At 41.8% G+C, this 27154-nt stretch overlaps 1 protein-coding gene across 32 annotated transcripts in view; it reads right to left on the bottom strand.

The window, feature by feature from the left end:
* MACF1 (microtubule actin crosslinking factor 1) overlaps positions 1–27154 on the bottom strand; it is a 311434-nt gene that overhangs the window by 89580 nt on the left and 194700 nt on the right. For 25 of the 32 annotated variants that reach the window (XM_074334445.1, XM_074334456.1, XM_074334436.1 and 22 more), the window contains 16 exons: positions 21147–26561; positions 20471–20620; positions 18960–19175; positions 18732–18881; positions 16468–16701; positions 14132–14281; positions 12975–13208; positions 11647–11838; positions 8951–9469; positions 8026–8202; positions 7651–7774; positions 6434–6642; positions 5751–6068; positions 4175–4341; positions 2774–2930; positions 780–897 (listed from right to left, as the gene is read on the bottom strand). In XM_074334445.1, coding sequence (XP_074190546.1) covers positions 780–897; positions 2774–2930; positions 4175–4341; positions 5751–6068; positions 6434–6642; positions 7651–7774; positions 8026–8202; positions 8951–9469; positions 11647–11838; positions 12975–13208; positions 14132–14281; positions 16468–16701; positions 18732–18881; positions 18960–19175; positions 20471–20620; positions 21147–26561 — 8530 coding nt within the window. The remainder of the gene's footprint in view (positions 1–779; positions 898–2773; positions 2931–4174; positions 4342–5750; positions 6069–6433; positions 6643–7650; positions 7775–8025; positions 8203–8950; positions 9470–11646; positions 11839–12974; positions 13209–14131; positions 14282–16467; positions 16702–18731; positions 18882–18959; positions 19176–20470; positions 20621–21146; positions 26562–27154) is intronic. The other 7 variants (XM_074334447.1, XM_074334453.1, XM_074334450.1 and 4 more) reach the window with 1 other exon arrangement.

Raw genomic sequence — 27154 nt, 5'->3', positions numbered from 1 at the left:
GAGGTTTATGTGTTGGAATAGAAGAATCACCAACAACCTGAAATGTTATCAATATTTTTTAAATTAAATATTGGACTCAATTCAATAGTGAACTTCTGGGTAGCTCCAAGAGATCTTTAAACTTTAGGATACAATAGAAAAGTAGCCATTCTCAGGAGGGAAAAAGAAAGTAAACTTTTCCTTTACGATTTTAGTACAGGAATACACAAACATAGTCTGGTAATAAAACCTATGAGATACCAATTAACAACCAGTAAGTAACTGAGCTCATAATGGATTTGTTTGAAAGACTTAATTTACAGCCAGAGATTACTCATGTATCTAGGCCCAATCTTTGTATTCACTTCCAAGAAATGAGCCAGTCTCTGGTGTACCAACACTGACTCCTAAATATTTAGCCTTTCCCAAGATACCACACTTACACCGCCCAGGGCTGACCCCAATTTAAAGATGATGCATAGCCTCCTCATTCACATGTATAAGAGAGATATTCCTCAAGCGAGAAAATCCTACTTTAATCCTATGTTCATTTGACAGTTCTAAGTGGGCCAACTAGTCTCTTTACTTTTTCCCATCACAGGAAAGAATTTTGCAAAATGGAGCAATGTTATATAGCAAATGGAAACCAGATCAGATTAAAGGGGAAAGACTGTTTCATGGATCCCCCTTGGTTCTCATATCCAACCTTGAGTCTGACTTTTACTAGATAAGAAGTCATTACCAGAAGCCAAAGCAAAGTATGAGGTTTATTCACTATATGTTTAAGAGCCTGCACTCACCTGTTTTGACTTGAGAATCAGGCGCTGTGATCTCCATGATGAGATTTTCTAAAGAAGTGCCTTTGCAACTGATTTCTTCTACCAAAGTTCCCTTACTTGCCCAGTCATCTAGGAGACCCTGTTTAAAGAACAAAATAGCTAAATGTAACATCTGGGAGCTTTCTCCTCATAAGTAGGGATACCTATTCTTCTATATAAACTCCCTAAAGTTTTGATAAGAGTTAAAGAGACCATCCTCATATATTCAGCCATTTCAAGATCTTAGCCTTAGCCAGCCAAGGTTTGGAAGAATGAGATCCTGGAACAATCAGGACCTCCCTCCCTCCCTTCCTCCCTCCCTCCAATGAGATCCTGGAATAATCAGGACCTCCCTCCCTCCCTCCCTCCCTCCCTCATTTATTGAGAATTTACTAGAGGCCAGGCATTATACTAAATACTGGGAATAGAAAAGAGGATAAAGACACAGTTCCAAAAACCAAGAATTCAGATCATCAATTCCATTATAACATGATAAATGATTTTACAGAAATATGGACAGTCAGTAAACTCTGAAAGCACAAGAGACACATCTAACTCTGGCTAGAGGGAGGAAAGCTTTGAGTTAAGACAAGAGTTTGCCACTGGCCAAAGGGGATAGCATGCATGTAAAAAATAAAAAGAAAAGGGTCATTGGAGAGTAAAATGAGAAGCTAAATATTGAGATATAGAGAAATACCCAGAATCATAGGCTACACTTTGTATTTTCAAGGGAAATTTATATTGGGTTTGAAGTCAGAGCTCTCACTTCCATAGGAAGCCATTAGGAAACAACGGCATCTGCTCTAACACTAAAATGCCAAATCATGCTGTGTCTAAGATGTGGACTGTCCGCCCAGCAGTAAGATTTTACTTCTTTCATAGCAGGGACAGCATCCTAGCCTTCAATCTCTTTCTCCACACGGAATTTCCCTGATAATCTATGTAGTTTGCTTTTGACTTGAAGCTGCAGAGCAAGACCCAGAGCCATGAACATCTAGCAAGCGCATGTTGCTTAACTTCAAACTGAACATTATCAATTCACAGCTGTCAATTCTTTTATTAAACACTGTTGACTCAAAAGGGCCACAGTTCCCAAACTTTGCATTGACTCACAGGCTATTTTACATTTTTGAGGGAAATACAGCGACATCTGTTGGACACCAGATGAACAACTACTAGTAAGTTCTTTGGCCCTGACCCATTAGCATGTGAGGTTTTCTATTTCTGTTTTTGGCTTTGGGCGGCCGTGAAAAATTTCTTGAAACATTAAGGATATTGTGAACCAAGAAACTGGGGAACCTCTGCCCTAGGGAATTCCCTATAGCAAATGTTCCTGGCACCCTCTCTCTGTGAAAACAATCAAACTCTTTTATTTCATCAGCTCAAGATAAATTCTGCTTTAATAAGACAATAAGGATGCATGTATGAATTAGTTGGAGGCTGGTTTCAACACAAAACAAAAAAAAGAGATGTGTCAGAGGTGCAAGCAGAGGCCGGATGACTCTGAATCAAACATGGTACAGAGGGATTCTGCAGAGGATAGGAAAAAGGTGTCCTACCCTGAAGGTACCTTCCAACCATCTAACTGTTCCTGTATTAGTCACAGTACTAGTTCTTATCGCCTTGATTTCCTGATCATATACCTAGTCACTTGCTCACATATAATTGTCTAATTTTCAAACATACAATGAGAGTTTAAGCTTCTCAAGGATTGGACTTTGACAACTGTCTTTGTTATAGCATGAGAAACATCCATAAAACAGCTTCAACTTTATAGGTATTCTTCCCAGATGCTGCTGATATTAGTTTTTTTAAATAGGCGATGTTCTGGTGCTCAGTGCTTGGGTAGGGGTAGATGGGAATTTCTATTTTGATGCAGATGGCAACTTGCATTTCTCACGCCACATCCCCACCAGTTGGAGAAAAGTCCACACAGGCTTCTAAACTGCTGTCTAGAGCTCTTTTTGTTCACCTACCTTCAGATGCTCAATCTGCTTTTCCAGCTCTTCAGTACTCATAAAAGTCTCTGTAGGTGGAATACTCCCTTCAGTTTCTTTCAGCCATTTCTGGAAGGTTCTAACCAGCTTCCGGAATTCATCCAACTGTTCCTGGCAAGATGACGCATCTTCCTCTCTGTGAACGAAGACGTTTTGTTACTTACCAGACTAAGCTGTGTAAAGAAGTCACCTTGAGCTAAAACTAGGTTCATTCTAGGACTCTAGGCATCAGTTTCCTAACAGGACCTTTCTTTCCCATCATCTTTTCCACAGCAGCTTTGGCTCAACAACCACATATAATGTAGGAGAACATCAAACTAAGGAATCTGCTGCCCTTGTTTGGACATTTCTGGGGAAAGCAGTCTTCAACCTTACTCTAGGCTAAAGTGAAAGTGAGAAAACTACAGGGAGCCCGCTACGGAGGTACTATGATACAATGGAAAGCATGCAGGCTTTGGATCCCAAGTCCAGCTCTGCTACTTTTTAGGTATTTGACTCTTTCAAGACCTAAATTCAAATGTTAGCTCCTTTAGCAAGGAAGATGCTAAAAGTGAGGCTCTGAGAAATTAGGGTAAGTACACCAATGAATAAAATAAATCAAGGAGAAAGGAGAAATGAATTTGGAATTCAGTTTTAGAAATGGCCACACCTACCAGACTTCAAGCCAAAGACCCTGGTTCCTCATACAGCTAAAAGGCCCTCAGCATATGGGAAGAAAAACAAAGCCTTCATGCCTCTGTCCCCCGCCCCTCCACTAAATAATCTGCTCCTTACAGTACTGGCTTGAGCAACTGCTTTCCTCTAATCGATAAGGCCGACATCTGCTAAATCAAGAGACGTCCTATCAAGCTCTTAAACCCATGGAGGCTTTCTAATGGAGGAATCATGGCTTTCCAATGAGCTGATAATCTGAAATAAGCCACCTCTGCAATATATTCCCATCTTTGTCTTCAAAGAATCCAGACACTCCTCCAAAACAGCAACTTAGATATGGTCAAAACAAATAGGGTGAGTGCCAACATAACCCTTAATTATGCCTGGGAAATCTCCTCCAACTTTTCTCTTTATTTCAAATCCTGCCACAATCCTACTTGCTCCCCCAAATTTGTTCTGTTTGGTCCAGGTAACCTGGGCTTTTATAGAGAGAGAACTGAGCCCCACTACTGGGAAGGAATTCATTACTTAGTAATAGAAAAACCACTAAGCGTGAAGTAGCTTGGGCAGCTTTGACTGAAAGAGCACTTTCCAACCCTCTAGTTCTCAGTAGCAGAGATCTTGATGCCATCTTTTCTAGTGAAGGTGAAGGAGGAGGTAATCATTTCACTCAATAGCAAGAAAAAATTAGTGCTCCAATACTGACCAAGACCCATGAGAACGCACCTTTCTTTAACCATCTTCTGTAGCTCTGTGAAGTCCTTTCTGAGGTTCTGTACCCTGTCCTGGTGCTGGGACAGGTCCAGTGGAAAGCCGCAGGAGCGCAGCTCAGTGACCAGATGCTCAAGAGCATCGAGATTCTCCTGTTGCGCTTCCATCTCCAAATTGAGCTCCTGTCAAGCAAACAGGAAATGTATTAAATCCTCTGATCCTTATAAACAAACACACACTAGAAGATGAAAGATATCCAAGCAGCATAACAGAATGAAAAGAAAATGGAGGATTTTGGAGTCAAAAGACCTGAAATTCAGTCACAGCTTTGCCACTTACTAGCTATGATCTTAGTCTGTTAAACGTCTCTAAGCTTCTATAGTCTACCTCTTCTCCTGTGAAAACAGGCAAACACACTCTCTCCACTATTATTTAACACTGTACTGAAGATGCTAGGTAAGAGAAAACAATTTGTGGCCTGAAAATTTGAAAAAGAGGTAACAGTATATTTTCAGATTACATGAAAATATATTTACAAAACCCAAGAGAATCAACAATACAAGTAAAATCAAATAATGAAGTAATTCAATAAGGTAGCAAGATATAAAACCAACAGTGAAAACCTCATTTACAATAGCAGTATGGACGGTGCAGTTTTAGGACTCAACTACAAGGAACATATATACCTTTAAGAATAAAACTTGACAACACTTCTGAGACACAAAAGCAGACCTGAATACGTGGAAAGACATCCATAAAAATGTGTGTGTGTATGTATACATGCACGTATGAATAGGCAAATTTAACGTGACCCAAATGAAAAGTGCCAACTTTTTTCTCTAGAACTAACAAAGTTGATTCTGAATTTCATATGGAAAAATAAATGTGTAATTACAGCTATGAAAAATCTTGAAAAGAAAAAAAATAATTAAGGAGACTAACCCTTAGATATTAAAACATACCATAAAGCTTCTATAATTAAAAATAGTATGCTATGGTATACGAATAAATAGACCAGTGAAACAGAATGTTGCAGCCATTCCAGAGCTCAAGTTGGCCCCTCCTAGGTCAAATGAAGTATATGCGTATACTGTGACCCAGCAGTTCTACTCCTGGATATACATATATTGCTGGGGTAGGCAGTACTCTTCACCAAGTATTACTATTTCTACCTCTGCACCTTCTAGGTACATGGTTGAGGATTTATTACATTTCACTATAGTCAGACGTGGTCCAGTGAAACTTACTTTGACTAATGAAAGGTAAATGTACATGCTATCCTCTCTTCCCATTGAAGCAATAACATGAAAGCTATGTCAGGATGAAGTTTCTATCAACTTGAATCCCTGAGTGACCATGATGAGCTATGTAAGCATCCTGCTGATCCAAGTTGAACAAGTTGTGTGTGTGAAAATTAAATCTAGGCTATGTTTTTAAAAACCAGACAAATAGTGTCTAGTTTACAGGATGGTTGTGATAATTCTTTAAGATAACGCAGGTAAAGGTTCCAGTACACTAACATGTTTTGTGCTCAGTAGATGTTGGTCCCCTCCTTTCCCTTATTCTGTCCACTTGGAAGATACATCCTCACCTGGATCTGCTGGAAGAAATGTGCAATGTCTTGATCTGGCTGATTCCCAGAGGCCAGCATCCGATTTTTATTTTCCATGAACTGCTGCAGCTTATCAGAGAGATGTTCGAACAACTCTGCCTGGGGCAGGAGCTTCTTTAGGGAGCTCTCCTTCTCCTGCTGCTGTAGACAGAGCTGCTGGAAGCGCTGGCTCACCTCCGCCAGTTTGCCCTGCAGCACTGCTGCTGTGCTGCTGTCTGCTGTCTCCATGAATCGGGTCACCATCTCACGGGTGGCCTCCAAGCTGCTCTTCTGCCGAGCAATGTCCTGCTTCAATTTCTGTCATCAAGAACATGTCTGTCAGTTCCTGGCTCACTTATTCTAGGATATCTGAGCCACAAACTAATAAACTTCTAATAACTGCAGGAGGGCTGGAGGATTGCAACTGAGCCTTTAGGATACCATATATCTCATCCCCTTGGTTCTCTGACCCACTCCACCAAATGACTTGGCTATCGCCACTGTTCACGTTAACAATGGCTTAGAAATTGGGTAGAAATATCTTCACATGCACGATTAGTCACCATTTCTAAGTCTCATTAGAAGATTCATGGAAATGAATTCTTCTAATACTTTTTCAAAATGATGCAGTTATGGAACATGGCAAATACACTTTATGGGAACCCTTAGGGTAGAGGTCTCACCATGTTAGTGGCCAGGGCTTCTTGGATGACACCTGATGACAGAGATGCTACCTGCTCCTCTTCCAGGTTTCTTTCAACTTCCTTGATGGACTGTAACAAGCTCTCCAGGCTTTCCTGGACACTCTGAGATTGGGCAATTGCCTTCTGCAGCAGAGCAGACCGCTCAGCCATGCTACAGGAGAGGCTTTGGAAATGGCTAAGTATGGAATCTGGAAAATCAAAGCCATGAGAAGAAAGAGTAGAGACTGTTTTTGTGTTGTGCTTTTAAAAAGAACATATTTAAATTGTACATGTTAATTATAACAGCAGACATCAAGACAAAGAGAAGGAATAAGCTTACTGGGCATTAGCATTTGAGTCAAATTCAATAAGCGTTATTTATTTAGCACCTACTAAATGCCAGAAATTTCTCTCATCAGGAACATGTCTGTCCTAGATGCTGAGGACTAAAGATAATCAAGATAAAGATGCCTTCTACAAACTTAAGACTCTAAAAGAGAGCACAGGCAGAGGAAGGCACATCGCAACTCACCGTGAAAATAAAATCCTAAGTCCTGTATTGGTGCTAAGAGTACTATACCAGAGAAGCCAGAAAGAAGAATGGTTACTTCCTATCCTTTATTTCTTTGGGAGGTGGTGGTGGTGGCCAGGACTTTAAAAAGGAAGTAAATTCCCCGGCTACATCTTGATGCACAAGCAAGATTTCATCATGCATGATAAGCACTCAATTAATGTTATCAGCTAAGCAATAGGAAAAACTTCAGGGGTAAAGCAATGAAGAAATGACTAGTTTACTCGGGAAAGGAAAGAAGTAGTGCATGAATGCCTGAGGAAAAGGGATTGAGCAAGGTGGCAAAGGTCCTTCAATGATGCAAGAATGAAGTTCATTAGAGGGTGAGCTATTCATGTTCACATCCTCAGCACCTACCCTGTTTTCCTGAAAATAAGACCTAGCCGGACCATCAGCTCTAGTACATCTTTTGGAGCAGAAATTAATATAAGACCGGGTCTTATATTATATTACATAAGACCCGGTCTTATAGTAGAATAAGACCGGGTCTTATGTTAATTTTTGCTCCAAAAGACGCATTAGAGCTGATGGTCCGGCTAGGTCTTATTTTCAGGGGAAACACGGTAGCTAGTACAGTGTGATGTATTACAGAATAGAGGTACATACTAGGAATTAAGAAAGTACTATTCCTGTTGCTGCTTCATACCTGTAGTTTCTTGAACATGCTTGCGGTCTGGGGCTGGTTCTCCTTCAATTTCCATGAGATCATGAGCTAATTTTTGGAGCTTTTCTACAGGTACCTGGTGCTCTGCTAATTCTTCCTGCAACTGCTGCTTGTCCATAAAAAAGGACACAAGAAAAATATCTGAGTGAGTAATCTAGTTGTCGGGATCCAGAGCTACCAAGCAGCTTTACAGAATAATTCTCAGCGTATCCACAGCCACAGATCTCAGAACAAAGTGTTTAGGAATCAGCTCTTGTCCAAGGCATCCCAACCGCTGCCTTTAACCTATGCCAGGATTTGCTTTGCTTTGGGGTACTGGAAAAGCAATGCACTTCAACAGCCTGTGTCCTGGCTTACCTTTGTTGTTGCGAGCTGCTGTTGCAGGACCCCGGGGTCAGAGGCAACAGTATCTGAGAGGAGCTTCTCCACACTGGCCTCACAAGCCCGCATCCAGGTCTGCAGGCTGTTGGCACTGCTCTGGAACTGCTGATACTGGCCTAGCAGCATATTCAGGTGAGAGCCCAACCGTGTACACTGTACCAGAGACAGGAGAGAAAGCAGGCTTAAGCAAGGCCAGGCCAAAGGCGGACGCTTCCTACGCATAGTCTTAAGGGAGGCCTGGCTTTGTTACAGGGGACTCACTGTGACTAGTTGGCGGCAGTGTTGGGGCCCATGGACAGAAGGGTAACAACCACCTGCTATGAGTGGGGTCCTCATTGTTTGATCCATATTATTCACTTCAACTTTTTAATACACTAGAGAAGAGTGAGTTGAATGACAAGCCACCAAAGAAGTACACATCAGGTTGCAGGCAGAAATGGGACTGAGATGTATAAAAAGGGTTTGGAGGTGAGAGGTATTGATAGAAAGCACAAGACAGGTAAGAAGAACTGACTAGATTCTACACAGGAGCTAAAGGGAATTCTTTGATAGGGAGGAAGATAAGGATTTACCCTAGATGCTCTGTCTAGGAACACAGACTGTGTACTTGGTTTAAGTTTCCCCTGTGCTATGATTCTCGGAAGCCCACGTCTACTGGTCAGGACACAGGACGGTGAGCACTGCCGTGAGATACACGCCTGATACTGCTGGCATCAGACATTAACCCCTGGGCCTCCTTGTTCTGCATTTCTGTGTAGCTCATAAAGACATTCTGCCTGTGGTCAATACACAAATTAGCTTGCTCTCTGTGTCCTCACGTTTCTGAGCCCCAGAAAACACCCACAGTTGTGAGGGCAACCATGATGGTTTCACTAGAGGCTGCCAGGAGCCTGTCCCATACCTTTGAATGGAGAGCAGTGTATCTCTCCGTTGCATCCTTCAGCTTGTCCTTCACTAAGGTTCCAGTTGCTGATGGTTCTCTGCCTTCCTCAAAGCTGTTGTCAGTGTCCAACACTTTCTGTCCTGACATAGTCACAAATCTCAAGTCTCCTTTGTGGGAAATTACGTCCTCTGAGAAACTCCCCTGCCGCTTTAGCAGGGCGGGAAGGGCTTCGGAGCTGCTGCCCCCCTCAAGCATGTTCTCCAGCTCTTTCTCAGACCGTTCCAGCCAGTTTTCAAACTCTCTATGATCCTGCAGAAACTTCTGCAGCTCATCCCTCAGTGTCTGCACCTGCTTCAGCTCTGCCTCTGACTGGGCCAGGGAAGTCGCGTATTGTTCCTTTAGCTCTCCTAGCTTCTCCTGCAGCATCTGTCGCTCCTCAGGTGTGAGATTGTGGCCATGCTGGTCCAGGAAGGCCTGAGCTGACTGGGTAGCCAGGATGAAATTTTGCTGCTGAGACAGCAATTCCTGATGACGGGTCTGGGCAAAAAAAAGAAGAAAAAAAAGAAAAAAGAAAATCCCCCAAAACAAAGGATAATCAGTAGGGACACCACAATAATTTGATTAGTCTACAGCTAGAGATAGAGATCTCTACAGGCTACTTTTCTAGCTATGCAACAATCACCAATATTAGTGAGAGTAAACTGTTTCTGGGCAGTAAAGGTAATTTGTACTTTTATTTGTATGTGCTATGTCTATGTGCTTATCTACGCACATTTTTTCTATTCTAATGGGATCCTGCTGATCCAAGTTGAACAAGTAGCGGTTGTTTTATTTTTCTTTAACCTTGTTCTTCACGAGTGTAGTGGGACTTCAGTGTTCCTCACTATCGATACTGTTTGTCCAACTACCGAGTAGGGCTATAGCCTATTTTCCTTCAGCATATAGTCTAGTTTCAACCTGTAGCAACAGCAACCTAATAGCTTCAGCTTCCAACGTCATCTCAGGGAAGCTGGGGTGACAAATATATCCTTCTCAAACAGTAGGGAGCGCACAGTACTACAGCCTCTGTCCACCACTCAGATGACCCCTTCTTACCCTCCAACCCATCCACCCAAGAGTAAGACAGTTTCTTGCTAGGATGGAGATGCTACTCAGTCAGGCTGATTGCTTCCAGCAAGAGGTGTCAGGAAGGTCCCTATGACAGCAGAACCATCTCTGCTCTGTGCTGTCACAAGACTGCAAGGGCTTTGGGGGGACGCACTACGATGAATCTTCCAAGCGCGGAAGCAGCACGCCAAAGGCAGAAATCCTATTAACACAAAATAAGGCAATGGCCCACACACGCCATTCAACAGAAGCACTCCAGCTAAACCAAAGGTGCTAGAAAGGTGTCACTACTAAAATATGTGATGCATGTGTTTTTCAAGTGCCCTACACATATAATCGTCTTTTAATCAAGTAACATACCATTTCCCCCAAAAAAAGACCTAGCCGGACAATCAGCTCTAACGAGTCTTTTGGAGCAAAAATTAATATAAGACCCAGTATTATATTATATTACCCGGTCTTATAGTAAAATATATATAAGTAAAATAAGTAAAATAAGTATATAGTAAAATAAGACCGGGTAATAATATAATATAATACCGGGTCTTATATTAATTTTTGCTCTGAAAGACGCATTGTTGCTGATTGTCCGGCTAGGTCTTATTTTTGGGGAAACACGGTAATGCGCCTGCACATGCCAGTTAATGTCCCAGGAGATGGTTTATCTGGTTGATTCACTGGTTTATCTCCAATGCCTGTCACATAGCAGGGGCTCAATATTTGCTGAATGAATGAACTCATGTATACTCTATACATGAGTATAGAGATAGTGATTATAAGAAATGGTTTCTTGCGGGCAATAGGGAACCATTAAAAGGATATGTATAAAGCATTTTAGAAAGATCACTTAGTGTGGGGGATGGATTGGAGGGTAAAAGCCAACAGGCAGAGACGAGCAGAAGCTACTGTAATAACAGACGTGAAAGCTGATAGTAGTCTCGACTATAATAACATCTCAACAGAGAGGAAGGAGTGTGGCTGGCTTTGAGAGATACAAGCAGCATGGGATTTGATGACTTAATCGATATGGGACAGTGAGGCAGGGAAAGGAATTCAGGATGATGCCTAGTTCAGGCAATTAGGTGGGAATACAGAAAGGAGATCATGTTTGATTGGGGGAGGGGAGTAACTCTAGTAAACAGGCGTTCCATTTTTCAGTTTGAGGTGCTTCGTGGTTCCGAGATGCATAAAGAAAGGCAGATTTATACAATGGCTTAAAGCTCAGGACAGGCATTTGGGCTGAAGACAAATATATCCAGGGAATTATTTAGTACAAATGATAACTGAAGTGTTGTGACGGATGAGACTACCCAAGGAAAGTATATTCTGAAAGATGAGAAGAGGCCTAGAATATTACTTGGAAGCCCATCAGTGTTTCGAAAGCTGGCTAGGGGAAAGGAACGTGGATTATCAGGGCAGAGTAGTGCTATGGAAAGCAAGGGAGAAAGTATTACAAGGGGAGTGGCCAACAGTTTCAGAGCTGCTGGGACATCAAAGAAGATATGAACTGAGAAATGTTCACTGGATTTAGGAGCGAGAGGGTTATGGTGACTTGCCTCCAGCAGAAGAGCATTGGCAGCATAGCGAGAACAAGGTAACGTCCTCACCTTCATCTTCTCACATTGCTCGTCCAGTTTCTCTGCGGCCTGGTTCATGCCCATGTGACCATCAGTGGTATCCAAGGCTCCCTTCTGCAGGCTGGCTGCTGGCAGGTCCCCGGATGACCCCACTGAAGCCACCCAGTCCAAGAGAGCGTCAATCTTCCTCCTGTTCTCCGCCAGCTCTTTTGCTGCTTTACTCTGAAAGCCACAGAGGGAGGTTAGTGAGAAGGCCTTAGATACTCAGCAATTACAGGTCACAGGTTAAGTAAAGGAGGACATGTTTATGCTAAAGAAAGAGACAGGCTCTAAGACTGAGTATAAACAGTCTTTGAACTCACAGAAAAGAATGAGTATCTTCTAAATCTGTTGAAAAAAATAATTATTTAAAACAATCTCTAGATTTTGTCTATATCTTACTGCTTTAAAAAAAAAAGGAGGTGGGAGGGTTGAGCAAATCCTAGGATTTAAAGGGCTTTATTTTATTAAGAGATGATTTAGTCCTGGTACCCCAGCGAGGATTGACGGAATCCTTTCTAGGTATGCAAAAGTGATACACTTGCGCGCCTGGGTAAGAGACAGCACAGTCCCATTCAATTACCTGGCTGCCCCTCCCTAAAGGTAACACAGACGTCTCCTATCCTTTCCTCTGCCGAACAGAGCACTGAGTACTGAAACTTGCCTCTCAAATTCTATTTCCTGACTCTTCAAGTATTTTAGTTAAAAGGATATGCCAAGTGATACATCCAGGTAGTTCAGAATTCATCTTCTGGTAATTTATTTCTCTTTTTTCTACCTCCCTTGTTGGCATCAGAGTCCACGGCCAGACAAAGGGTTCTAATTCAATCAGCCAGTGCCAAGTGGGGCGCAGAAGACCATGTGAGACTTCAACTCTCTTAGGTTTATTCCAGGGCCATGATTCCCACTGAAACTACAGTGGCAGCTGGGGACAGCTTTCGGACCAGTAAGACTCCCCAGGTAGGTCCCCTCAGCACTCCTGGATCACCAATCTAGATTCATGTTAGAAATATGACATTTGCTTTTTTAATTTCTGACATTTTTCAATTAATCAGAGTACTGAGTATATAGATAGCAAGATTTTGGGGGAGGTGGTGGTGAGGGGGTAATATGAACTTCCTACCAACTATTCCTTACTTAAAAGTCCTTCAGGATGTTTCTTGTAAAAATAAATATTGGCTCAGAGATGAGCTCCTGAAGTAGCTCTTTTTCATGATTATGCTCTCTGTAAGGGAGTTTCCCCTCATTACCTTTCATTTGCGTAGGTACCAAAATTTTCTTTTTTGAAAAATACCAAGTAACATAGCAGTCTGGGTTACCTTTTCAGTCTCCTGCTGTAAGGCTGAGGTCACTACTTCTTCCAGCTCCTTCTGGGCCACCCGTGTCCGTTCCTGGAGAGCCTCATATTGCTCCTTAGCCTGATGAAGTTTTTTCCGAAGAGCTGTCAGCTCTTGGGGGCTCAGCTTGGTCTGGTTCTCTTCCAGGAACCCTTCAATGTCTTTGACAACACTGGCGAATGAGGTGGCATGATTCTGAATCTCGTCCTGTAAATCCTTCACACATGAAAACAGGGATGGCAGAGCCTTCAACTTTAGAACTCCTAAAATCTCTACTAGTACGAAGATAGAATGACCAGGATGGTGTATCTACAACAGGCTCTATGTCCCTGACTATAATTTGCTTAAGGGGTAGGCCTAAACCAATGCAAACAATACATTTAAAAATATTTTTTAATTAAGAAATTTTCTAATATTTCACTTTCTAAGCAAAATGTAAATTTCTAAGCAAACATTTAGTGAAGACAAAAAAGAAGACTGCGGCCTACAAACATGGTGAATTGCAGAGATTTTTATTTGTAGTTATCCTCTAAGATCATTCCTCTATAAAAAAAAAGTTGACAACAGAATTTTAGCTGAGTCGAGGCCTGGTTGGGCCCTTATACCCTCTTGGTTATCCCTCCTTGTCCTTAATGTAGCCTGCAAGACCCAGCATGATATGGGCACCACCTTGTTTCAGCCTCATCATTCCCTAATCTTGCTTTTGTTCTTTGCAGTCCAAGTGAACTAGCTTTCTTTTAGTTCTTGAATATTATTCTTGATCCCATTTCTACCTCAAGATGAATGCATAGGCCCATGCCTGGCATACTCTTTTCCTTCCCCCACCTCTTCATGCCTTAATCCCTATATATCCTTCATTTCTCAGTTTAAGTGACACTTCTTCAAGATAATCTTTACTAACATCCTAGACTAGACTGGGTCTCTGTTATATGTTCTCATGTAACTTTTCCTTTATAGCTATGATAGATCATTTCTGTGATTATCTGTGTACTACCTGTCTCTCTGACTAGACGGTAAGCTTCATGATAGCAGGGATGTTTACCATTATGTTGCTAGCACTGAGCACTGTGCCTGGCACATAGCAAGCCTTAAGAACTATTTGTTGAAGGAATGGAAAAAATGGATTAATTCATACTAACCTTCAAGTCACTTTGGTTCTTCCGCAAAGCAGAGAGATCCTGCTGGGCGGCTCTACCTTGGTGGCCCACCAATGCTCTTTCCGCCTGTTCTACCCAGCTACAAAGATCCTCCAGTTTCTGGTGACAAGTATTTTGTTGTTTCTGCAGGGTCTAATTAAAATGCAAAGGGGTCAAGAGACAATTAATAATTCTCATTTTATAAATACAAGATAACTCTCTGAAATATAAAATAGGAAGGTTACACGTCAAGGATGGAAAAGTTGGTGAGAGACTAGAACAGGAAAAAGCACAGAAATCATATTCAGAAGCTCCCCTCATCTGAACAATCTGATCTGGGTCCGTGGCCTAGATTCAAATTGGGGGTAATTTCAGGTGAGAATGCGCCCAGGTTTTGGTTTGGGAGCTCCTCTGCCAGACTGCTGTTATTATCCTTGGAAATGGGAACAGAGAGCCCAGATGCTTAAAATCCACAGATGATAATGGTGATGACAATAAATTAGTGGTTCTGACCAATTCCTCTACCAGAACCAGATGATACGCTACATATTAAGTCAAATGTGAAAAATCAGGACTGGACAAGGAGGAAAAAAAATCAAGAAACTGGACAATTCATAAGCTAATTGAGCTTCTCAATAATTTAGCTGATTTTATACATCAAATGTCTCATGAATACAGACACCCATTAAACGGAATGATTATATGCCAGGCACGAGGGCCTTGTCTATTGTAAGAAGGCAACTGTCCAAGCTTAGCAACTGGCTCAGTCCTTCCGGTGTCTACATTGATATCAAAGAGAAAAGCCAGGCCCACGGGGAGGAAGGGAATATGTCTCTGTGCCTGATCCTTGCTCCAGATCTCATCTCAGTTGCCTGACACTGAAGCACCTGATTGAGCAATTGAGCATGATGTGTTCTCCTGACCATACTTCTAAAACCATTTTCCACCAGTTTCGACCTTCTGATGGTGTTTTAGTCACCTGCACTTACAAACAGGCGCCCAAATTGGCCCTCTCTCCCCCTCTTTAGGACAAATAGAAGGGTTCTGGAAGAGAACTCCTAAGAGCTCTTCAGCTGTAAAACGGGATCTTCATGGGTTAGGATGGGTGCAGACTGAATCTGAAAAAAGCAAAGCAAACAAGTTAACACAGAGACGTACACATGCATTCAGAGCAAATATAGAAAGAAGCACATTTCTGACAACAAGGTTAATGATCACAGTGAAATTAATGCCGCGCTCAGAGAGAATGTTCACATGCAGTTCATCACTTGCTGCAGCTCAGGGGCCTCCCTTGGGTCTGGGCCGTGACTTAATGTGGTTCAGACCAACACTGTTTCATTAACTGCCCACAGGCTACACCATGCTACATAAATCCCCAAGTAGGACATTGCAAATTTTCAGATTTGGAAAGGAACCTAAAGTATTTCGTTAGTATTTTATTTCAAGTTCAATACAGTTGAAATAAGTAAGCAGTAATGGAGGACATATGGAATTCAGTAACCTAATTTCCTTTAAGCCTGACTCAAAAGCTCAATTCTACTTTACACATTGTGTAACAAAGAAGACCCTGAGATGGATTTACTGGTGATAATCACAATTCTAACATCGTCTTTCTGAATTCCAATTTATTCGAATAGAAGAAATGGCATAAGTATTATTCTTGGCATTCTAGGGTTATATTACCATTAATGCAATTATGTTGAGTTTTGCAAGAAGACAGTTGTGATGGAATGTGGTGGGATTGTTAGTTTTTCCCCCAAAATGTATCACCCCTGCTTCTACACACCATTTTCCATAATTGAATAAGCACTAAGCACTACCTGAAGAAAGGTGCTGAAAAATATGATTTTTATAAAAATCTCCTTGTCAGCTGTTTGAAGGTTGTCAATGAATCCTATAGTTAATTATTTTAAAAGCCCCGGAATAAAACTGAATTCAAAACCCTTCTTCTCAAGAGCTCAGAATAGCTAAAAGTTCCTACCAGCCTTCAAAAGAATGCTGAGGGAGAAAAAAAAGCTAGGGATGTTCTCTTCATTTCAATGTCAAAGACAATGGGCGGCAGTGAGAGTCGGATCTCATTAAAAAGAAAATACTTGCACATGCATACACATGTAAACACACATATTCTCTCACACGCACACATAAAACCAAAAACACGGCAAGAAAAACAGCTAGAACATCTGCCTCCTGGACCAGAACCAAACCGGCCTGAATGACATGAAATTTCAGAATCGGTAAATGCAGACTTCTGGAATCATGACAGATGGAGTCTGGCCAGAAAACCCAAACAGAGCACATCCCAAAAGACAAACTGAGCCCAGCTGTTGGTTCAGTCTGACCTTGACCCGGGCTGCCTGCTCCATTTGTTGAAGTCGGCCCTGCAAAGCCTTCATCTGAGCTGCAGTCTGCTCTTCGAGGTCTTGGAAGGACCTCTGCAGTTCATTCAGGAGCCTCAGCATCTGACGGTTGTGCTCAGGGGACAAGTCCTGGGCATGCTCGGAGACAAAGAACTGAATATCAAAGGCAAGAGCATCCAGCTGAGATTTCCTTTCAGCCATGGGTTGTTCCAAATCCTAAGGTAAGTAGGGAAAGGAAAAAGAAAAAAAAAGAAAGAAATAAAACTTCTAATTCTCTGTTGAAGCAGAAGCTGTTGGTTCTAATCAAAGAAGTGACATAATCAATGAGAGGTTAATTACCTGTATTTTTATAACTGACACTGATAATTTCTAGAGCCAAATCAGCACTGGAAGTCTCTCTCACTTCTGATCTCTCTATATGCCTCATAAATCACAATTAGGTTTCCTTTACTGCATACTGATTTCCAAATGCAGCAAGCTTTCATTTATTTATGTTAACAGAATTATACTACTGCCAACCTCAGATATCTGAAATTTTTTTTTTTAAGTTTTGGAAAGTATAACATGAATTTCTGGTCTGAGCTATATCTGTCTAATTATATTTTCTTAGGTCCAAAAATCTATTTATATTTGTCCAGCAGTGAATTACTGGTAGGTTAGAAGTGAGAAAATATTGAATTTATTTGTGGTTCACTAAAATTTGATTTTTACAGTAAGTAACGTTGCTTATAAATTTTAAAACTGTAAAGGATTACAGCTAGACTTTCTTATATAATATTTAGTTACATTGCTCCCTTAAAGCAGTAAAAAGTGCCTAGACACTACAATGGTCTGTTTTCAAATAATTAAAAGCATGTAATTTTCCCACAAACATTGAGTAACCATTAGCTATGTTATACTGGATGCAATAAAAACAATTACGATATCTACATCTCTATCACTTCGGAATTGAGAGCAGTCAACAACCCTGAAAAGCAGGCTGGAAGGCTTCTTGGGTAGTTATCATAAGACCATGCTCCCTTCATCTGTGAACACATGGATTTGGGAAACTATCTCTCAGGAAAACAAGGCTTAGACTGTGGCTCTCTTCCCATAAAACAATTCAGGTAAGTTACAACTAGGGGAAGAAACCAATGTATGAGATGCTCTATGTTTTTATATCTCATACTACGTCAGGAATTTTTCTCACCCTCACTTCTTTAAAATACCCAGTCAGTGAACATAAAAATATGCTACTCATTCCTCCAATGATATCTTGGATAAAAGGGTATGAAAAACGAAGGCAAGTCAATTCTTGCCAGATGAAGAGGAATGAAGTTCTATACAAGGAGCCTGACCATGGACAAACCTTTGTGTCTCCTTCTCTTAAGACTGGGGAAAAGGGAGAGGATGGAACAGAAAAAGTGGACCTCTATGGTTCTACTCTGATATTAAAGAGTTTAAGGAGAAGGGTACCTAGAGCAGAGGGTGAATAAACAGTGTGAGTAATGTCTAATATTATCTTAAGTATAACCCTCACAAAAGAGAACAATGCTGGAGGGAAACCCTCTGGCTCATATGGATCTCAGAGTCCGTACCTTTCTTTCATTGATCTATAAAAAGAATAAATTAATTTGTGGCTTAACAAGAAGAAAAGCATCTTCCTAGATTAGGGGTTGGCAATCTACAGCCCCCCGGGCCAAATCTGCCTGCCATCTAGTTTTGTAAATAAAGTTTTATTGTAACACGTCCATGATTATTCCTTTACATACTATTTATGGTTCCTTTCATGTTTCAGTTGCAGAGTTGATTGGTTGCCACAGAAATGGGCCATTTGCATATGACCTACGAGGCCTAAAATAGTCACTGTCTGGACCTTCACAGACAAAGTTTGCCAAACCATGATCTAGATCATTGATCAAAAATTGTCCTGAAATTGGTGTGTATGCATAGGATTAGATCTTGGGCAAAACAGAAACAAGGGATGGATACTAGATGCTCAGTTATAAAGAGGAGATAAAGTTGATAATGATAAGTCATTCTGTAGACTTTCTCAGAGACTAGCTGAAAGGAAAAATAATCAATCACTGAAGTTCCAGGGGTATGATAACCTAAAAAACTAAACATAGCCGATCTTATTTCTGAAATGGAAAATCAGACTTTCTAAGAAAGATAAGTACAATACTGGTTTCCCTAGCAGGAAAACAAAATTGATACAACTCAAAGGACAAATAAAACATGCTTGAGAAAATGGGTGCAGAGTTTACCTCATACTGTTGGAGATGCTGATTCAGGCTGTTGGCATCTGTCTCACTGTTATATTCCCTGCCACTCAGAATAAGATTGGTATTGCCAACCCAGGCTCTCAGGTCTTGGAGTTTGCCTTCTAGCTGTTTCTGCTGATTTAACACTCTAGTCTAAGAAATAAATGGCAAATTAGATTATAAAAATGTCCCAAGTCTGCACAGACCTTGTGAATAAACACTAAAAGCTACCTTTGTGACTTCGACAGCATTCTGGAAGTGGAGTAGTCTGGAATTCCAGGTGTCACTCACAGAGCTGAGGGACTTCTGAAGATTCTTGGCATCTTTCTCTAGAGCCTTCAAAAGCTGAGCAGGGACTTCTTGAGGCTGGCTGACGATAATCTGATTCACACACTCTAATTCCTGACTCACCAAGGCAGACAGATCCTTTAGCTCCTTGTCTAAAACCTGAGGGGATAAAGTGGAGTTACCTCCCAAATCAAAACTAGAAATCTTGCTGTCTAGGAATCAGCTGTGAACACATTTTTTTCCCCCTCACCTCACGCCTATACAGGCTTCAGGGATTCTAAAATGCTTTTATATACATTCATTATTTCATTTAGTTCTCATAATCACTAATTCTTGACACAGGCAGGCAGAGTAGATGTTATAATTGTGTATTTACAGAAAAGGTGCCTTCAGAACTTAAACGCGAGCTGTTTTTGGTGGGAGGTCACCGAGCTGGTAAGCAAGCGTCAGAACTCAGAGGCAGGCTTTCTGACCCAGCGCAGGGCTCCTCCCACTACCACTTGCTGCACCTCCAAGGGTGTCATTGCATTACATGTCACACAAAATAAGGCAAGCAAAAAGACGATTCCCACCCCAAATTCGACGGGGGCAGAACCAAAGAACATAAAAATAGCCTACAGCCTTCCTCCTTAGCTAGTCTACAATATTCTGACCCTCAGTGGAGAAGCCAGAAATAAGCCATGGAAAAGCTAGGTAGTTCTGGCATCATCATCCTTTCTTCCCCTTCAGAAGCCCTACCCAAAGCCACTCCCTGGGTATTGAGAGAACTGGTAAACCCCGACCGTCTGCCCTCACTGTGACGCCAATCCTGTGACAATTCTTAACTTCTAGTTCCAATGAAAGAGCTACCTTTCCTCCCCCTCAAGGCTGTCTAATTCTATGTCATCAGGAACCTCATTTCATCAGCCATTACTTCCTCTCGCCTCTAAGTTTTCCTACCGGGTCTTTCTGACCGGTTCTTTCCTACTGGTTCTTTCTCCTTAGCCCAAAAATCGACCCAAAACAATCCTCTTTTGGTTCATCTCCTCTAGTTAGTGTCCTACCTCTTCCCTTGACTGTATCACCAAGCTTCTGGAAAGAATGCTCTACATTAATTGCCCCTACTTCCCATCTCCCTTTTATTCTCACTGCCACCTAGTTGATATCCCACCACTCCACTGACACTGTTCTTATCAAGCTCACTAGTGACTTTAAGGTGCCAGTCTCCCTTTCTGTCCTCATTGTACTGTCTCCATACTGTAGTTAATGCTGCTCACTACTCCTCCCTTGAGTCTCTTCTGCTGTGGTTCCTGTGAGACCAGTATTTCCTGGTGTTCTTCAGAGATTTCCAGTTACACCTTTTCAGTCTATTTTTTGTCCTTTAAATGGTGGTAGCTCTTGAACATGTTTTTCTTCCTGAACAGTCTCTATTTCCTCCAAGCTGGTGGGCCTCGAGGAAGTCTCTGGGAACCTACCTTGGCCTGACACAGCAGATCCTGCAGCTCTGATAGGCTTCGCTCCAGAGGTTGAATCTGTTTGGTCCTCATTTCAATGTCTCGTAATAGAGACAGATAGGATACCAGCTTCTCATCATGTTCTAGACAGAGTCGCCGGTTAAACACATTCTGTGGAGCCAAAAAGAAGTCTCACTTGGACCTGACATTCTCCTTTAAGTCTGCTTTTAAAGCAGGCTGGGTCTTACTGATAGGCAATTTTACTACACTTAGGGTGGGTGAAATAACATGTTATTTTATCTATGTCTTCTCAAATCAATAGACAAAAACTGATTTTATTAACTTCCTTTGAGAGCGGAAGCTCATAATTATCAATCTGTAAGCATAATTTTAGCAAAGTTTCCAAATGCTATTCTGACTTCAAGTATCACCCCAGTATTTCAAATTAGCTTCAATGTTAGTTTTTAACTTAAAACGCTTGTAAATTTCAGAAAACCATTCAGAGCCATTGCCTAATTTTCCAAGACGGTGTTAAAAACAGATAATGGTAAACTGGCATACCTTAGGGAATCATCTAGTGCCCTGAAATGTCTGCATGCATACAATTATACGTATGTAAACTTAATATCCAGTCAAAAGTTTTAGCACTGTACCTTAAAAAACCATCTACAACACAATACACCACGGGGAAACTTACTTTAGTTGCTCTGAAGGGTTCCAGGTTTACACCTTCGTTTTCCTTTCCCTTGGGTGCAGTCACGAAGGGAGTTTGTTCTCTACCAGGGCTTTCTCTGAGCTTTTCTTGTGGTGTCTTCTCTTCCATCTTCATTGCAGGGCGTATGAGGGGCACAGTCTTGTCCTCACCAGTCTCTGCAACAGCAGGACTAACGGTGGCATCCTGTTGCCCTGTGCTCTCTTTCTGACACACATCTTTGAACAATTTCTCTGGAAGAAGCGACACCAAGACTCTGGGAACTCCCTGAGTCACTATGCCTTCAAAGGACCCTGCTTCTGCCCCTGTAACCATAGGGCTTGACGTTTTTAGAAATTTCTCTCCAGTTATTTCCTGAGTTGTTACTATTTTAGACTCAAGAATTCCACAAAGTTCACTGTCACTTTTGCTGTCCTGATGACGAAGGTCCTTTCTCTCTGAGAATTCCGCATCACTGACTTCTTTTGGGTCTACTCTAGAAATGGTCATTTCTTCCAATTTAAGAGATTTTGTTGAGTCAAAAGGTACTTCTTGGTATGATTTTTCTTTATATTCATTAGATGAGCAAATCCGATCTTTGGTTTCCTTAGTGTTAGAAGTAACACAGGAATCTTTATAATAGTTGGTCTCCTGTCTGGTGGTTCCTTGGAAAGACTTGTCTGTTTTGGAAATTTGGAATATGTCTGCAACTTGGGCTTTTCCAACTGATTCCTGGTAATGCAACCCTTTAGGTCCTGGGGTCATAGCAGAGAATGGTTCATTCTGGGCCCCACCAGTAATTTCTTGAGATAAATTTTCTTCTGGTTTTAAAGTCAAGCAGAGGCTTGCATTTTTGACTTCTCCCTCACTGACCTGATTAGAGTTGAAAAATGTTAAAGTATCTTGATTTCTTACAGAAATTCCTTTGGGTATTATTGGGGAAGAAGAGTCTTCAGCTTTACAAAGAGCAGAAAATCCCAGCTCTCTATCAGCTTCTTTCCCTTTTTCACTTACAGTTATTTCCACCGGTTGACTCTTTGTACCAGAGTCGTGATCGTCTCTAATGGCAGTTTCTTGGTTCAACTTTTCTTCTGAAAGATCTGCTGATTTGCATGTTCTGACACTTGCTTCTACAATCACCTTCTTCTTCTCTCTCTTCCTTTTCTCCCTGGTATTCATTGGTTTCTGCATAAACTGCTCACTCAACAATTTGCCTGAAGTTTCACAACTGGATTCTTGTGCTTCTGAAATAATTTCTCCTTGGTTTTTCCTTATCTTTTTAGGATCTAAATCTGGTGCAGACTGTCTCACATGAAAAATAATTTCTATTTCTGGCACTATTTTTTCTTGCTCTTCATTTGTATCTTTTTCCATGTTATTACTAGCCACCTCTTTGAGTTTAAAACCACAAACTTCTGAGTGAGGGTGTGTCATTGAATGTTGGCCCAATGATTTACTTTCACCATCACAATCTTTAGCATCTGGAGAAGCCCTCCTCTTATCTTGATCTTTGCACTCCAATTCCATTAATGAAAATTCCTTGTTCTTTTCTGCCCGCTCCCCATCAGAAACTCCTGCTTTAACATTTTCTTGTGCAGACTGACTTCCAATTTGAAATAATTTCTCACTTTCTCCTTTACCACAACTCATTTCAGCAGTCTGATCACAAGAGATTAAAATTTCCTTTCTTTGAACTTCCTTCTTTAATTCACATACTTCAATTCCATCTTGCTTTTCAATCTGAGCCCCGTGATCACTGGACTTTAAAGTATCTATTTGGATCAAAGTTGCGAGTTCAGGACTAATAACTCTTTTCTCAATAGCTTCCTTTAAAGTCATTCTTTGATCATTAAATATGTCAACAATTCCTCCATTTAGTAACTGATGAGACGCAATAATTCTGACCATGTTTTCATCCACTAATTTCTGTTCCAAAGCTGATGCCAATGTCAGTCTCTGTCCCGTGGCAATATCTATGATTCCCCCTGCATTTGCCTGAGCTTCCAGAACCTTCAGTGTAGATGCAAAGTCTACCTTTCCAAGCTGAGTTGCTTGAGACAATGTCAGTACTTTGTCACTCACTCCATCTTTAATGTCTGAGAAGGGAATTACTTCTAGATATCTCTGTCCAGATTCAATATCAATCTTACATTTCTTTACTAATTCTGAATAGGGAACAATTCTATAATTCTCAGGATCTACAATCCCATGCATCATTCCTGAAGACAATATTGCTTTATTAGTTAACAGTCCTTTTTTTTCAGCTTCTGCCAAGGTCAATCCCTGGCCAGAAATGAGATCCACAAAGCTTCCAGTCAAGGCCTGAATTTCTTGGATTTCTCTTTTCAAGTCTGGGGTAACAAGATCTAATTTTATAGCTTCAGGGAGAGAAACAGTTTCCTTTGTTTCAGGATGAAAAAACTGACGGAGGCTTACGTTCTCAACTTTTTTGAGTTGCTTAGCTAGATCTCCATCAATGATGCCATGTTTAAAGGCATTATCGACAGAAAGTCTCATCCCAGATATATGGTGAATGATACCTCCATCTACCACCTGCTTAGTCAACAACTGAACAGCCTCCTCTCTCCCCAGAAGTCCTCTGTCAATGGACTGCATAACTGTTAAAGGGACCTTGCTACCAGGGTCCCTAATTCCAGTTGTTTCCATTTGTAAGCTAATTAATCTCTCCCTAACTGTTTCTTCAGCATCTCTGCCTTTGGAAGCTTTCTCCAGATTGATAAGCTCTGTCTGGTCAGCACTGTCCACCAAGCCAAGATTTGAGGCCAAAGTCACCGAAACCTTTTTGCCTCGTTTCAGGTCAACGATTCCACCAGTCACCACCTGTCCCTCTAAAATTCTGGTGGCTGTTTGTGTGTCGAGAATTCCAACTTCAACCGCTTCCTTCACGGAGCAGAGTGTGTGCGTACGGGGATCTAAGACACCGCTTATAGCTTTGTCTGCCATGAGGACATTGTGTAATAATTTCTCATCCATCAGGCCTTCATTGATGACTTCTTCGGTTGTCAAAGACTCGCAGGTCTGCGAGTCAAAGAAGCCCCGAAACATCTTCAGCTTTCCCAGGAGTTTCACCGCGGTGTGACTGGACACAATGCCTCGGGCTACTGCTTCATTCAGTAAGAGCTTTTGACCTGTCTGTTCATGCGAGATACCACCATCAAGTAACTGTGCGCATAACATATTTAAAGTAGCTTCTTCAAGCAATTCTGAAGGATGACTGCATGCGAGGGAAGGTTCACTGCCCTCATCTTCCGCATCTGTCTTTCCTAACATCATCATACCACCACTTGCAATGTTTTGTCCTTTACGGTCATCCCTTCCTGAAAATGTTTTATTTAAGGCTTCCTTTTCGCCCAGTGAATGAATGTTCATGTCATTTTCAGACTTTAGTTCCGCTTCTAAATCTAGAGTTTCATCTACCTGAAATTGTGACGTTTTGCTTTGGGTTTTTATGAGAAGTCTTCCAGTTTCACCTGGAAGATGTTGAATTTCAAGGGTGTTTGCTTGTTCTTTCTGACACACAAAGGAAGTCTCCCATTCTTCCTTCAATGTTTCAACAGAACAAGGTTCTTTTTCCACTACCTGTGCTTCCTTAGAGGGTACCGGAAGGAGAAATCCTCTGCTGACACTTTCTCTGGCAGATATTTCTGTTAGGTCTTCCTTTTTGGTACCTGACTTTGGTACCTGTTTAAACTCTGATTTAACTTTACCTATGACCTTCAAAGGATCAACATTTGGGTTTTCCACTTTTTGTTCCCCTACAAATAGGTCCTTTTCAGGGTTCTCTATAGAGGAAACTTCTGTTTCTATAATGGTTTTTTTGCCTTTTGCTGTGGTGAAATTTGCCTGATCAGGATATTCTTTGTTCTGAGAAGAAAAGGGGAACACACGAGGCCTCACAGTCAGCCCCTCACAGAAAGTTTCTGTGGTTTTCACATTCACTGATCCTTGTACTTCCTTGGGAGTTTCTGGTCTCTCGTGCCCAATTCCAAACCCTTCTGGAGGACTTGCTTGGTGCTCACCTCTTGCTGTTAGTGTCTCTATCAGCTCATTGTCCAGCAGGAGCAGCCTCTCTCCATTCCGCACATTAATATAGCTATGAGTCATTAGCTGAAACAACAGCTTCTCGCTACTGCTTGCCGTGCCCTCAGTTTGGCCCTTGCTGCATGACAGACTTGACGCTCCAGGGCTAATGTTCAATTTGCTTTGTTCTGAAGAATCTGCTAATTGCATGTGGGGCATCACATCAGGTATGCAAATTGATTTTAAGTCATTGGCAAGATCTTTGTCCAGCACTCCATTTTCTACTGCTTTTTTCCAGGACCAAATCTCTGTGGTTGCTGGTAGAAACAGAGCTTTAATATGCTGTCGGCCACTAAGGATTTTATGAGCTAGTTCAGTAGACACAATACCTTGTTCCAGGGCATCTGTAATTGGGAGGATCTCTCCAGATTCAGGCCACAGCAGCCCCATGAATGACCAAAGGGACTCCAGAATCACAAGGGCAATCTTAGCAGCTACTAAATCATTGCTCACTGCTTCATCTACTGTCAGCCTACGTCCAGTGACAGTGTCTGTGATGCCTCCTGTCTGAAGCTGCCTTATGAGAATAGCACAAGCCATGTCTTGGTCAATCAAATTATGTCTCACAGCCTCTTCCACTGTAAGTCTGTGTCCCGTTCTTGGATCTACTATGCCACCAGCAAAAAGCTGAGCTTCCAGCAGCCGGACAGTGACCTGCCTGTCTATTAGCCCTTCCTGCACTGCACGGAAAATGCTAACCTTCCGGCCTGATTTCAAGCTCACCATTCCCCCTGCCAGTTGCTTGACAGGTAGAAATTTCAAACCTAATTCTTGGTGGACAATACATCTCTGCATCAGATCCAGCAAACTGATTTTCTCAGCTGTGTTGGGGTCTATCAAATTCTTGGATGATCTAAGGTGAGACTCTAACGCGGAATGAAGCCATTCAGAAATGAGGCCTCGGCGAAAAGCCTCCCCTAGGTTAATATAATTCTCATCGGGGGGGAGACTGAAACCTCCAGTTGCCAGGTGAGCTTCTAAAATTTTCAGTCCAATTCTCTCACTGATTATTTTCTTCTCAATTGCTTCCACTATAGACAGAGGGCCTTTGCTCCCAGTAAGCCTGCTTATTAAGGACAGAGTATCCTGGAGCTCCTGGAGCTGCTGGTACATCTGGGGATTAATGAGCTTTCTGGCTAGGCCCTCCTCCAAAGAGAGCTTTTCACTGGTCTCAGGGGCAATGAGGCCAGACATAATAAGCTGGGATTCCAGGAGCACGAGGCCTGTGTCTTGGTCAATGAGGCCCTTTTGCATGGCTCTGAAGATGGGAAATATCTCCACTGTGCCTAGGTCAATCACCCCAGCCACTGCTCTGCAACCCTGCAAGGAAAAATGAAAAAGAAAACTACATCAGACAAGCACAACTGTTGAAAGGACTAATTCAAATAACTAAATAGTATACCTAATTCTGACGACAAGAAAAACCCGGCCTGGGATGAGCCCCAATATGTAGGAAATATTCTGAAGCCTGGCAGTGTTAATACTAACAAAAAGAATTTTTCTAAACTGCAGAATTGTAACATGGCCAGAAGTTCACAGATTACATGAGGCATGGTAGCATTAAGCATATCTGAGTGATAAGCTCTACAAAGGAGCAAGCAGTGAAAGTGAGAGAACAGCTATTTCTAAGACTAAATCACCACAACGGTTCTCACAGGCACATACCAGTTCCCCAAAATGAGAATTCAACCCCGTGTAACAACTTCAAAGTGTTGCAACCCATGTAGAAGACTCCTGAAGCGGTACTTCCCTGCTGATGAGTTCAGCAGGACTGGTCCACAGGATTAGAAGAGAGACTGAAGCAGCCTTGTAGCCACACAACAGTTGTGTATCTCAGTAAATGGCCCTGTGTACATACCTCAAGCAGCTGTTTGGCAACTGGGGCAGTCATACTTTCAGTGGTCAATGCTAGC

The sequence above is a fragment of the Rhinolophus sinicus genome, linkage group LG06 (assembly GCF_036562045.2).
Source record: "Rhinolophus sinicus isolate RSC01 linkage group LG06, ASM3656204v1, whole genome shotgun sequence".
Taxonomy (NCBI): domain Eukaryota; kingdom Metazoa; phylum Chordata; class Mammalia; order Chiroptera; family Rhinolophidae; genus Rhinolophus; species Rhinolophus sinicus.
The sequence above is the reverse complement of the archived record's forward strand: the minus strand, read 5'-3'. Positions and strand labels throughout refer to the sequence as shown.